At 43.6% G+C, this 14755-nt stretch overlaps 1 protein-coding gene across 1 annotated transcript in view; it reads left to right on the forward strand.

Annotated features, from left to right (window-relative positions):
• Positions 1-14755, forward strand: part of ERBB2 (erb-b2 receptor tyrosine kinase 2) — a 79165-nt gene that overhangs the window by 47703 nt on the left and 16707 nt on the right. The window contains exons 5-13 of the mRNA XM_033918092.1: positions 373-459; positions 573-688; positions 917-1058; positions 2309-2425; positions 4447-4573; positions 9422-9495; positions 10079-10169; positions 12438-12640; positions 13877-14009. Of these exons, the coding sequence (XP_033773983.1) occupies positions 373-459; positions 573-688; positions 917-1058; positions 2309-2425; positions 4447-4573; positions 9422-9495; positions 10079-10169; positions 12438-12640; positions 13877-14009 (1090 nt within the window). The remainder of the gene's footprint in view (positions 1-372; positions 460-572; positions 689-916; positions 1059-2308; positions 2426-4446; positions 4574-9421; positions 9496-10078; positions 10170-12437; positions 12641-13876; positions 14010-14755) is intronic.

Raw genomic sequence — 14755 nt, forward strand, 5'->3', positions numbered from 1 at the left:
TGGGCTGCCACTGCTGCTTAAGAGTCATACACAGAACCTGCAGGGGTACAGATGGGAGAAGGTAAAAGGTGTGACACATGAAGTGGTAGGGGTTCCAGGGATCTCAAAGTCCCTCCTTGAGGGCCACAATCCAGTTGGGTTTTCAGGATTTCCCCAATGAATATGCATTGAAAGCAGTGCATGCACATAGATCTCATGCATATTCATTGGGGAAATCCTGAAAACCCAACTGGATTGCGGCCCTCAAGGAGAGACTTTGAGACTCCTGGGTTAGGCCCTCTGCAGTGACGAGGAGGAACAAATGGCCTCTATCTGCCATGATTGCAATTGTTTCTATATTAATGCAGTCAAAATTGCTTGGTTCCTTTGCAGGTGGTAATTGCTCCAACAGCTGTAGTCTCTTGCCCTTGGGGTCACCTGAGGCATGCTGGGGACAAGGGGATCAATACTGCCAGATCTGTGAGTATCCCCTGCCTTAAATGCTGTAGGAGCACCATCGGGGGTGGGGGAGGAGTTTCTAGAGGATCTGACAACTGCACTGAGTTTTTCTTTCTCACCTTATCTATTGGCAGTGACCAGAAGGATCTGCTCCAGTGGATGCCTGCGCTGTAAGGGGCAGCATTCCTCCCACTGCTGCCATGAACAGTGTGCAGCTGGCTGTACTGGCCCAAAGAACTCTGACTGTTTGGTAAGGGACAGAGAATGCGCCGAAAGCTTCCAGCAGCTGATCTCTAGCAGAACTTCTGCTAGCCCGAGTTCTGCTCTTGCTTTTGGGTTTCAGATGAAAATGGCTTTATGCAGCAGGTTCTGGATTTGGTCAATTTTGTAAATAACCCATGTGCTTGTTTTTGTCAGTTTCTGAAGAGGAGCAGTGTGTCTGAAGATAGGCTTGACTGGTCTGTTTCCTTTGTTCTAGGCCTGTCTATACTTTAACCACAGTGGGGTGTGTGAGCAGCTTTGTCCTTCGCTTACAATCTATAATCCGGATACGTTTGAATCCACACCCAACAAAGAAGGACGTTACAGTTTCGGAGCCAGTTGTGTCCGTTCATGCCCATGTAAGAGACCCTGCCCACCTATTGAGCTTCCATTCTGATTTAAGAGCACAGCTGGAGGAGATGGAGGAAGAGGGAGAGGGAATGGGATGATTCAGCACAGCCCTTTCAGAGCAGGCCTATCAGCATGGAACAGTTCATCGCAGCTGTTTCATCTCTTAATATTAAGACACCCTCTCAAAGTCAACCTTTTACCATGAAAGTTTTCCCTCTGGACAACTTTCTGTTCCAGTATAAAGGGAAACCCCTACCCTGGCATCCTGTTTGTCTGTCATGATTGTTTAGATTCAAGCAGGGACTGTCTCCTTTGTGACTCTGTACAGCTCTGCATACGTCTGATAGCGCTCTAGAAATAATTAATAGTAGTAGTAGTAGACTCTAGGACAGTGCTTCTCAATCGCAACCAAATAGAATTGTGTACCTCCCCCACCCCCCCAGAAGTGCAGAGCGGATTAATGGTGCACCTACCCAAGTCATTAACCCAAACAATTTTGTGACCTTATTTGGGGTTATGATCCATGGACTGGGAAGCTTTGCTGTAGGAGGTGGTTGAGCATGAAGGAGAGGATCCTGGAGGTGGCCAAAACAGAAAAGAATAAGGGGAGGGGGTGATGTCAAGAGGAACCAGAAAGCAGTTCAGATATCAAGAGCAAAGCAGAGAACCCATAGATAGGACATCATCATTCACTAAAGGGCTTCAGATATCAAGATGGCATGAGGAACCAGAAAGCAGTTCAGATATCCAGAGTAAAGCGTAGAACCCATAGATAGGACACCATTATTCACAAGATGCAATTGGGCTAGGGTTACCATATGGCTCCAAAAAAAGGAGGACATATTGAGACATCTGGGTTTTACTTCCCTTGAAAGCGATGGAAGTAAAATCCGGATGTCTCAATCCATCTTCCTTTTTCTGGAGCCATATGGTAACCCTACACTGGGCTAAACCCAGCTCGGCTGACAGCAAGGAGGTGCCATCTGTCCAGAAGGGAAGGATGAGGAATGTTTCTGTTGGTAGAAGTGTGGCATTCAGGGTCAGACCCTCATCTCTGAACTGCTGGTGCTCATGTGAAGGGACAGCACTGAAAGGAGAATTACAGGCGCAGAAGGCAGGGGGTGCTCTTCTACACCAGACTGATGTTTGACACCCATACTGCTTTCTATGTAGATTTCTCTGTGCCAGAGCCTGAGAGAGGGAGAGCATAAGTTGCAACTTGGGCCTTTCTGCTACTTCCTATGTGTCTCTCCCTTAGATAATTACTTGGCTACGGAGGTGGGCTCCTGCACCCTGGTTTGTCCTCCAAACAGTCAGGAAGTGACTATGAATGGAGTGCAGAAGTGTGAAAAGTGTAACAAGCCCTGCCAGAGTGGTAAGTGATGGTGCAGGAAAGAGGGTGAAATGAGAAGCCATTGAGATACTGGCAGTTAATACATTAAGGCAGTGGTTCTCAACTCAGTCCTTGAGATGCACCTACCCCAGGGGTGTCAAATGTTGGTTCTCGAGGGCCGTAATCCAGTTGGGTTTCCAGGATTTCCCCAATGAATATGCATGAGATCTATTTGCATGCACTGCTTTCATTGTATGCTAATAGATCTCATGCATGTTCATTAAGGAAATCCTGAAAACCTGACTGGATTGTGGCCATCGAGGACTGACATTTGACACCCCTGACCTAGCCAGTCAGGTTTTCAGGATAGCCTCAATGAATATGCCTGAGATCTATTAGCATTCAATGAAAGCAGTGCATGCAAATAGATCTCATGCATATTCATTGGGGAAATCCTGAAAATCTGACTGGCTAGGTGTGTCCTGAGGATTGGGTTGAGAATCCCTGCACTGAGGGAGTGCCACTAGTAGGGCAATTACAGCAGAAAATTTCCAGTCAGTTGTAACAAACCCAGGATCATTTTCAGCACTGATATCAACTGTTGTATGTCACCAGTTGGTTGTATGCCCCTGACGCAGCCTTGTTGTCGAAATGCAGCCACTTCGGGCACTATCTCCTGGGAGCATTAATAGTTAAAAAACCCCACTTCATATGATCTTCTTCTTGTCTTATGTAACTAGTATATAGGAAACTGCACAAAAAACAGCACTTAGTAGTAATAAATCAATGTCTATCATTTTATAAAAATAAATAAGTGTTCCTAGTCTCCACCCCTCATTATCACCCTATAAATACCTTCACTTAAGGACATGAGGATCTGGGTTCCTACAGTCTCCCTTATAATGCCTCCCTCATTCAGTAAATTCCTTCTTCAAATCTAAAGTGATTATATCAGGAGTGTCAAGTCCCTCCTCAAGAGTCGCAATCCAGTCAGGTTTTCAGGATTTCCCCAATGAATATGCATGAGATCTATTAGCATACAATGAAAGCAGTGCATGCAAATAGATCTCATGCATATTCATTGGGGAAATCCTGAAAGCCCGACTGGATTGCGGCCCTCGAGGAGGGACTTTGACACCCCTGGATTATATTGTATAATCTGCCTTAGGTCTAGGGCAGGGGTAGGCAATTCTGGTCCTCGAGAGCCAGAGCCAGGTCAGGTTTTCAGGATAGCAACAATAAATATGCATGAGATAGATTTGCATATCAAGGAGGCAGTGCATGCAAATCCATCTCATACCTATTCATGATGGATATCCTGAAAACCTGACCTGGCTTTGGCTCTCGAGGACCGGAATTGCCTACCCCTGGTCTAGGATAACCATATGGCTCCAGAAAAAGGAGGAGGACTGACACATCTGGGTTTTGCTTCCATAGCTTTCAATGGAAGTAAAACCCAGATGTCTCAATCCATCCTCCTTTTTCTGGAGCCATATGGTAACCCTAGCCTTGATTGTTCCACCAAGATAGGGTTGCCAGATTTTCCATTTGAAAAATCCATACCCCTAGACCCGCCCTGTAATGCCCTAATCCCACCCCCCGCTGCCTGCTCTTGTCAGATAGGAAGGAAGTTTGCGCATGTGCGGATGCCACGCAATGTATTGTGCGCGCAACATCATCATGTGGCATCCGTGCATGTACGGACTTCCTCTCTGCTCATCGTAATTTGAGGAGGCTTTTCAAAATCTGTACAAAGTTCCGAGTTTTGAAAAGCTCCCCGGACCACCCGAACATATCCTCAAAAGGAGGACATATCTGGGGACATCCAGATGTCTGGTAACCCTACACCAAGATCTGGAGAGGGAGTGTCTAAATAAAAAGAATCAGTTGAGGTTGATAGTTTTTCTTCCATTCTTGTGTTTGGATGATCTGTTCTAGCAGGAGCCAACTCTGCCCACTGAGAGTCTGATGAGGTTCATGCTCAGCCTTTCTTAAAACAAAATAATGCTGAAATGCTGCTAGGTGCTTCACATTCACGATTTCCATTTTCCATTTCTTCTCAGTCTGTTATGGCCTAGGTGTGGACTTTCTGAAAGGGGTCAGGGCGATCAATTCTTCCAATATCCAGCACTTTGCTGGCTGTACCAAGATCTTCGGAAGCCTGGTGTTCCTGGCTGAGACGTTCCAGGGGTGAGTAAGAAATGACTGCAGGCTGCATTACCCAATAGTGTTTCATACTAAGAACGGTCCAGAAATGAAAACCAGCTTTGGAAGCTCTTGTACAAGGTTTAAGAACCAAGAGCAAATCTAGTTTCCCCAGGATTGATATGGATGAAAACCAGACTTGGATCTGAGGGCTCTCTTCTCCATACAGATGCTTAAGGTACTGGGAAAATGTCCTGAGAGGGTACACGTTCCTTTCCCCTCTACTTCTGGTACATGCTGTTTGTCTGATGACCTGTTACACACCTCGCTCTCACCATTTCCTTGTTAATGATTGATCAACCCTAAAGTCCCCTCTTTGAAACAGAAAGTCAATTTATGTAAATGAGGCTTGGGGAGGGGGGGGGGGGAGAGCAGTGGAGTGTCAAGGTCACATTTTCTAGATTCTCTGGTGAGACTTACATAACACAGTAACTAGTAAATGATGGCAGAATAAGACCATCATGCTCCATCCAGCCTGCTCAAAAAGGTAGCCAGAGCTGCACCTACCACAAGGCCCTTCTAAGCAAGCCTTGATTGGGATTTGTGTACCACCTTTTTGTAGATTTTACAACCACACTCAAAGCAGTTTACATACAGGCACTTCAAGCATTCCCCCTATCTGTCCCAATGGGCTCGCAATCTATCCAATGTACCTGGGGCAGTGGAGGATTAAGAGACTTGCCCAGAGTCACAAGGAGCAATGTGGGGGTTTGATCCCACAACCTCAGGGTGCTGTGGCTGTAGCTCTAACCACTACGCCACAGTCTCCTTCAAGAAATGTGTGAAGGACAGAAGTTGGATATTGTTTGTTTTTGTTCCACCCTCTTTTGTCCATCCAGCCAGGTGGCCAGAGTTCTATATCCCTAAGCCCTGATTAAAGTATGAAAGTTTTATTTTAATTTAACAGTTTTTATTATAGATTCAATGCACTACAAGGCTGAAGAACATTAAAAGGATGAACAGAAAAATAGAAACACAGCTTAAGAAGCCAACCTCTGCAAACGGAAATCCCCAGTGTTCACCTCCAGCCCCATAGCCCCAACCGAAAAGGGTAGTATAGTGCCCAAAATACAGTAGCTTCTGTCTTTGCCAGTAAAAATAATTTTAGTCCTGGAGAGTTTCTGTTTCAGTACAAAAGGAAGTGGGAAGGGACAATGAACACTCCACTGAAGAACACTTGATGTAAAACCAATCAGGATTCAGATCCAACCACAGCACAGAGTCACTGCTAGCAACCCTACTAGACACAGCCCGACAGCACCTTAGCAAAGGCAGAAGGATGCTGATAATTCAACTTGATCTCTCTGCTGCTTCGACCTGGTTGACCACTCTATACTACTACAAATACTTGAAACCATAGGGATCTCAGACAGGGTATACAACTAGTTCCAAGGATTTCTTAAATCAAGAACTTACAGAGTAAAATCAAACGATCTTAAATTTGAACCATGGTCCAACCCCTGTGGAGTTCCTAAAGAGTCACCACTGTCACCCACACTATTCAACCTCTTTATATCCTCCCTTGGGACCACTCTAGATAACCTAAATGTAACATCTTTCAGCTATGCAGACGATATTACCATACTCCTCCCCTTTGATTCTCCAGATCCCACCTTAACAGAAAAACTGAAAAAAACACTAGAAGCAGTGGAAAAACGGATGATAGATCACAAACTGAAACTAAACTCTGACAAAACAAAATTTATTTTGCTCGAAAAGGCCAAAACCCCTTCCATTTCAGAATTAGACATTAATGCCACCAAATACCCTATACAGTCCGAACTTAAACTCCTAGGAGTGCTGATAGATAGATGCTGCACAATGCAGGCCCAAATTAACCCAGAAAGCATTTTTAACCATGAGAAATCTACGAAAAATAAGAAAATTCTTCAACATAGAGCAATATAGGCTCATAGTCCAATCCCTAGTCCTGGGTCTAGTGGACTATTGCAATATCCTCTACCTACCATGCCCTGCATTCATGATAAAACAACTACAGACTCTACAGAACACAGCTCTCAGATTAATCTACTCTCTGAGTAAATATGACCACATCACCGCTGCCTACCTGGACTTACACTGGTTACCAATACAAGCACAAATTCAATTCAAACTATACTGTCTATTATTCAAAGCTATAAATGATACTGCTCCCATTTACCTAAACAACCGCCTAAATCAAAATCTTACTTCTGGGCAAAGAAGAACTCAAGCCCCATTTACTTACCCCCCTTTCAAAGGTACTTGGTACTTGGTACAGCGAAACTTGACCTCCCCATCTCCAACTTACTGACAAAGTATCAACCATGTATTCCACTACCTAACTTGCAAATCTTTTGGAAATATCCAGTTAGCTTCATTGTAATCCTAATACCTAAACTGTAATGTTCCTGGAAATGTCCAGTTAGCTTCTTTGTAATCCGCCTAGAACTGCAAGGTACGAGCGGAATAGAAGTCACTAATGTAATGTAATAAAAGGACACTGAAGATCACTGATGTAAAACCAACTTGTTTATTTCATAAAAGGACACAGCATTGTGTTTCGGCATCTGAGGAACGCCTGTATCAAGGGTCACTAAACATAAAAACATAACACAGCATATTAAAACACATCATATAAAAATTTTAAAAAAATTTCCTAAGCCATACAAGTAAATGAATACCAGAGGCCAATCAAGTAAATAAATAAATTCATATAATGAATGATACATATATCAAAGATATATATATATATATATATATATATATATATATATTTATATAAATAAATAAATATATATATATATATATATATATATAAAACAAACAAAACATATGATAATGTTTATGCAAATACCTAAAAATTGAACAAACCTGTGGTGTATATGTTCACAGATGACAGGTCTGGGATAAAACAAAGCTCGGTCCAACTAACATGCCAGAGTAACCATAGCTTTTCAGTGATTTTGGTTACTCTGGCATGTTAGTTGGGCCGAGCTTTCTTTTATCCCAGACCTGTCATCTGTGAACATATACACCACAGTGACCCCTGATGCAGGCGTTCCTCAGACGCCGAAACACAGTGCTGTGTCCTTTTATGAAATAAACAAGTTGGTTTTACATCAGTGATCTTCAGTGGATTGTTCATTGTTCGTTCCCACTTCCTTTTGTTCCAGTCTTCTGCCACTCTCTGGGTGAAGAAGAACTTTATTACATTTGTACGGAATCTATCCCCTTTCAACTTTAGAGAGCGCCCTCTTGTTCTCTTAACCTTGGAGAGGGTGAACAACCTGTCCTTATCTACTAAGTCTTTCCCCTTTAGTACCTTGAATGTTTCAATCATGTCCCCTCTATTCGAGGGAGAAGAGGCCCAGTTTCTGTAATCTTTCGCTGTACGGCAGCTCTTCCAACCCCTTGACCATCTTCGTCGCTCTTCTCTAGACCCTTTCGAGTAGTACCGTGTCCTTCTTCATGTACAGTGACCAGTGCTGTATACAGTACTCCAGGTGAGGGCGCACCATGGCCCGCTACAGCAGCATGATAACCTTCTCCGATCTGTTCGGATCCCCTTCTTTATCATTCCTAGCATTCTGTTTGCCCTTTTCGCCGCCGCCACATATTGCGCGGACGGCTTCCTCAACTTGTCGATCAGAACTCCCAAGTCTCTTTCCTGGGAGTTTCTCCAAGTACCGCCCCGGACATCCTGTATTCATGCATGAGATTTTTGTTACCAACATGCATCACTTTACACTTGTCCACGTTGAACCTCATCTGCCATGTCGATGCCCATTCCTCAAGCCTGATTATGTCACGTTACAGATCTTCGCAATCTCCCTGCGTCTTCACTACTCTGAATAACTTCGTATCGTCCGCAAATTTAATCACCTCGCTCGTCGTACCTATGTCCAGATCGTTTATAAAGATGTTGAAGAGCACGGGTCCAAGCACCGAGCCCTGCGGCACCCCACTGGGGACGCTCTTCCAGTCCAAGTATTGTCCATTTATTCCCACTCTCTATTTCCTATGCTCAAGCCAGTTTTTAATCCACGTGAGTATTTCACTCTCGATTCCATGGCTTGCAATTTTCCGAAGAAGTCATTCATGCGGAACCTTGTCGAACGCCTTCTGAAAATCCAGATATACAATGTCGACCGGGTCGCCCTTGTCTATCTGCCTGTTTACTCCCTCGAAGAAGTGCATCAAGTTTGTCAAACAAGATCTTCCTTTGCTGAAACCGTGTTGGCTGGTCCTCATTAGACTGTGTCCGTCAAGGTGTTCAATGATGCGATCCTTTATCAGCGCCTCTACCATCTTTCCCGGTACCGAGGTCAGACTCACCTGTCTGTAGTTTCCCGGGTCTCCCCTCAAATCTTTTTTGAAGATCGGTGTAACATTCGCCACTTTCCAGTCCTCCGGGATCTTTCTCGTTTTGATCAACAGATTGGCTATTAGTTGAAGCAGTTCAGCTATGGTCCCTTTTAGTTCCTTGATGCCATCCAGTCCAGGGGATTTATCGCTCTTAAGCCTATCAGTCTGCCTGCATACCTCTTTTAGACTGACCGTTAACCCTGTCAGTTTCCCGTTTTCACTTCCAGCATATAGCATATGAAGTAACAAATTAACTGAAAAGTGTTGAGTTTTAAGAAAGCTTGAGACAAGTAGAGAGGATCTCTGGGAATGGGGATAAAGGTAGAAATACTAAGGAAATGTCATGTGTTGTATGTCTCAGAGCAGCTAATGTAGGGGTTGATTTACGTCCGTAAGGATTTTTCTCCTCCTTTACGTGGGGTTGTGGTTTTTACCAGGACTTCTGCCCTACCTTCCCAGTAATAATTGTCTTGCATTATCCAACAGCGACCCTGAAACTGGCACTGTACCACTCATCCTAGAGGATCTCCAAGTCTTCAAGACACTGAAGGAGATAACAGGTACGTTCTTAAACACCACCCCACAGTAGTGGGAGCGATATTTCTCAATCTACTGAATCTGATTTTGATAACTTTAGAATGGTATGTCATTAAGATAAATTATATAGTTAGGAGGGGATGCCACTGAAGTACATGAGATGAATGATGGGATTAGGAGGAGGAGGCCTTCCTAGGAGGATGTTGCCCACATAGATGGCACAGTTGAAGTTGCTGCTCCTGGGTTTTGGCCAAGTACTAGGGACCTAGATTGGCCACTGTAAGAACGGGCTACTGGGCTTGATGACCATTGGTCTGACCCAGTAAGGCTATTCCTATGTTCTTAAGATACAACTCTGTTCTGTTATTTTATAGAACTTATTAACATGGGGGGGGGGAAGTCAGTAGCATGTTCAAAGTCCAATTGAAAGGTTGAATCTCTTTTCTTAGATTTAGCTTATCCATTTTTCAGTAGTAGCTCATATTGTTAGCACAAAGAACAAACATGCTAAATGTTAAATTAAATATATAAACAGACCCTTCTATCTCCATCAGGAGTGTCGTAGTAGCGCTCTTAACTTCACTGCTTGGCTCTGCTCTTTTCCAGGTTACTTATACATCGAATTCTGGCCAGAGAACTTGACAGACTTAAATGTGTTTGAGAACCTCCAGGTCATCCGGGGCAGAGTGCTTCACAAGTATGTACCTTCTCCAAGTCATCCACTGGGCACGAAAAAGGAGGGTCACTAAACACTATTCAGTTACCGTACACCCATAGGGGCCAACATATCCATATTTGAGAATGTGAGATCCAGGGCTTAATTTCTGGAGGAATGGCAGTTCCACCAGAACCTATTTCTTTTCAGACTCCAAAGCAGCAGAGGTATTCTGCTCCCTAATTCAGCCCCTCTTTTTTGCTGCTGCCCCATCCCCTCCCTTCCCCCAATTCCACAGTTGTACTTTCTTTTTTGTCTGTCACATACTGAACCCAGTCACATAAACACATTTCAACTCTTTCACACACAAATGGCCCCAAGTCTCTGGAATGTTTCATTTTAGGCTAATCATAGAACTCCACATCAGACCTAACAAGCTGACATAGTTCTAGTTTTGCCACCTCTACAGATTCCTTCTTGAAAACCTGTAACTGCAAGTCTAGGGTTACCATATGGCTCCAGAAAAAGGAGGACGGATTGAGACATCTTAGTTTTACTTCCATTGAAAGCAATAGAAGTATGGAGGACAGATTAAGACATGTAGATTTTATGTCCATTGAAAGCAATGGAAGTAAAACCCAGATGTCTCAATCCAGCCTTCTTTTTCTGGAGCCATATTATAACCCTATGCAAGTCTAAAGATGCAATGAGGCACAACCCAGACTGGTTCAACTTATCAGGGTTGACCTGGGTTCAGGGTTTCACCCTGTTTTTGTCCCATTGCATGCACCAAGATATATTCCAGTTTTTCTTAAGGAATTTAGAACTGCTGTACCACGCAAACCTAGGACTGGCTGAGTCTGTTTCTTTTGATATGTGATTTCCTTTTTCCACTCAAATCCATTATTTATAGTATTACAAGCGTTCCTTCATTAGTAGAGAGTTGCAGAGAGACAGAAATTTCACACATCCTCATTTGAATTTAATCCATACCTGCTAAGATCCATTCCATTCCCACTATCCCTGCAATTAATCTTTTGCATCTCTACCCGTACCTGCAAGAGTAGACCTTATTGCTTAACTTGCTCCCAGCTCTCCATTTCTTCCTCACCCCAAAAGCCTCCCATGCTTTTTTGGATGGTGTTCACATTCAACCAATGAGCCTCAGCCTCATCTGATGTTCTGATCGCCACTCTGGATATTCCAAGCCTCATTCTGCCACACTAATTGCCTCACTCTGTGCATTCCAAGCCTCATTCTGGCATCACCAGCGGTTTTGAGTCAAATCCTACAGCACCTTCTTCAATTCCAATGGAATGCTATGGGTTCTGCAGAATTCTTGCAATCCCCATTCCCATGCAGCTCTCTATTCAGAACCTCAAATTCAACCCAGTCCCTGGGGTATATGTAACCAGTCAGGTTTCGCACGGTCTGTGTCTGTATATGGCCTTTTGGGGGAGGATGGGCTGGGGAGGGCTTCAATGGCTGGGAGGGTGTAGATGGACTGGAGTGAGCTTTGACGGAGACTTCAATAGTTGGAACCTAATAACAGTACCAGGAAGAGCTTTGGATTCTTGCCCAGAAATAGCTAAGAAGAAGAAGAAAAAGAAAACCCCCCAACAAATTTTTAGATTGAATCAGGTTGGGAAGACTAGGTGGACCATTCGGGTCTTTATCTGCCGACATCTACTATGTTACAATGAAAATGCGTGAGATAAATTTGCATGCACTGCATGAAAACCTCACTGGCTGTGTATGCCCTGAGAACTAGGTTGAGAAGTACATAGCATCCAAGCTGCACCCATACACCCCTAACCGCCCCCTCCACTCCAGAGCAGAAAACTTAGCATTCCTGCAGGGAAATCCCTCCAGATGAGCACGGAGCATAAACGCTCTTACAGCTATTTCCTCCCTCAGCTATGGAACCAGTTACCCGCACAGATAAGGTCACTAGACTCACTAATGACCTTCCGTAGAGCAGTAAAGACCTTCCTCTTCTGCCAGTCGGACCATCAGTGACCAGCTTCCTCATTTTACTTCTCCAAGTACTCTTTGCCGTGACCAGTCTGGACTCGAATAAGATCTGTAATTGTGTAACTGTAACTTATTTGTTGTCATGACTAGTTTGTTCTCAAATCAATTGTGAATGTCAATTTGTAACCCATTCTGAGCTTCTGGGAGAACGGGATAGAAATCGAAATAAATAAATAAATTAGAATATCAGCATATGGAGTTGCATTTGGTAATTCATGACTCACTGCTTTGGGCCTTTCATGCAGGCTGGGTTTGAAATCAGCCATCTTTTTTCAGTGGTGTCTACTCCATGACCCTACACAACCTTCACATCACATCCCTTGGCCTCCGCTCCCTGGCAGAGATCAGCAGTGGTATGGTGTTAATTCACCAGAACTCCAACCTGTGCTTCATTGATACGGTGCCCTGGAAAGCAGAAATCTTCAAGAATCCACGCCAGGAGCTGCTGGCATCAGCCAACAAACCCATAGACACATGTGGTAAGGTACCAGCTGCAGTAAGGGCTGAAACTGGTCTTATTTTCCTCTTAGGTATTATAATTTTTAGACCTCAGCGGTGCAGCTATGTGACAAAACTTAAGCACACAGATCAAGTAGCACCAAGATCGTCATTGGTCTATTAGTCTTTTATATGGTTTTATTTTACTTTATAGCTTAGTGTTTAATAGTATTTAACTACTCATCTCTTTTTGAAACACACTCGATGGTATTCATGAAACCAGCATAACTTAGGGGAAATACCTTGATACAGCCCCTATGGGCGAAACATAGGTGCGTTAGGGCCTTAATGTGCGGAATAGCTAGCCGCTACCGCCTCCTTTGAAGCAGGCGGTAATTTTTCAGCTAGCGTGCGCTAAAAACACTACCGCACCTTAGTAAAAGGAGCCTATAAATATGTCAGATGAAGATTCCCTGCTATGCTTCAAAAAGAGATGAGTATTTAAATACTCTGCTACTAATTGATTTGGAGACCTTAGGGAAAGTATACCTATATATTTTTGCTTATTTTCCTCTGACATAATTGAGAAAAGAGTTAATCGCATGATGTTTCAGAATTGTACTGCTGACTGAATTTTAAATTATTGCATTTGGCAATAGTATCATTTTCAGTTTTACTAGAAACTTTTTGAAAACTATGATAAGACAAACAACTATTGACATTGTCAAGGAAGGAATGAGTGAGACTCCATCACAGGGTGTGAGGTCAGCATTGGGAGGACTATGTAAGAATCCATCAAAGGCCTAGATTCACTAAAGACAGCGACTCAATTGCTGTTGGCTGACTCTCTGGCCGATTTTCAAACAGCGATTGATTCACTATCAAATTTGCATGCAAATGATTTGCACGGAGGTCTACAGCAGTCGGGTTTTAGGATAGTAAAACCCGATGCAAAATAGCCAAGCAATTGTTAGTGAATCAATTGCTTGGCTATTTTGCATGGGGTTTTTACAAATTTGCATGGCCGGATTGGAAAATGGGCGATCAAGGGGAAAAACAGATGGTGGGTCGTTTTGTGAATCGGGTTGGTTAGCAGCGATCACAGGTTTAGCGACAATCGCTGACTTTAGTGAATCGGGGCCAAAGTGTATAAGGTCAGTGAAGGGAGGAATGAGTGCATGAGTCTTTCAGTGTCAGATCTGAGGATGAAGCAGGAATCTGTGGCATGTCTTCTTGGCCTGTGTCCCTAACAGCACTGGTTTTTCTACTTCCTACAGTGAGTGAGGGTCTGGTCTGCTTTTATTTGTGCGCTCATGGTCAGTGCTGGGGTCCTGGGCCCACCCAGTGTGTTAAATGTGACCGTTACCTGCGTGGACAGCAGTGTGTTGAGTCTTGCAACGTTCTGGAAGGGTAAGGTGCTAAGGGATGCTACCACAAATCTGCATGCGTTGTCCATGGAAGGGAGTTACAGCTGCACAGACCGCAAAATGCGGAGACAAGCCATGGTTGCAAATGTCCATTCTTTTAAAAATCCCATTTACATGAAAGTGCATTTCCATGGAGCACTAATGTCAATACTTTCTACATTTTATTTGTATGTATGGATAAGAACCCTCTAGCAAAAAACCAAATCCAAGGAGGAAAACAAGGTTCAACTGTCTGCAGTTAAAAACAATCCAGAACAAACAAAGCAAAAAACTGCAGACCTTGTACACGATGCAGGCAGGCTTTATTATGACAAGTAAATTTAGGTTAAAAACCTTTTACCAGGTGAGGGACCCAACACGGTCCGTGTTTCGGACTAACCTTCGTCAGGGGTCCAATTTTTGATAAAGCAGAAAATTATCAAAAGAAAAAAGCCTTGGGTAAATAGCCGATAGGTGACATGCTGACTCGGGCGGTTTTTTCAGCATGTCACCTATCGGCTATTTACCTGGTAAAAGGTTTTTAACCTAAATTTACTTGTCATAATAAAGCCTGCCTGCATCGTGTACAAGGTCTGCAGTTTTTTGCTTTGTTTGTTAAGAACCCTCTAGACCTTGGCTTCCAAAAGAGAGGGATCCTCCAAGCATAAGAGATTTCCAAGCAGAGATCAGCAAAAGGAGCACAGGGGCTTGTTGTGTATCTGAGAGTTATCATTCCTTGAAGCTCTAAGG

This window comes from Geotrypetes seraphini, chromosome 13 (genome assembly GCF_902459505.1).
Source record: "Geotrypetes seraphini chromosome 13, aGeoSer1.1, whole genome shotgun sequence".
NCBI lineage: Eukaryota > Metazoa > Chordata > Amphibia > Gymnophiona > Dermophiidae > Geotrypetes > Geotrypetes seraphini.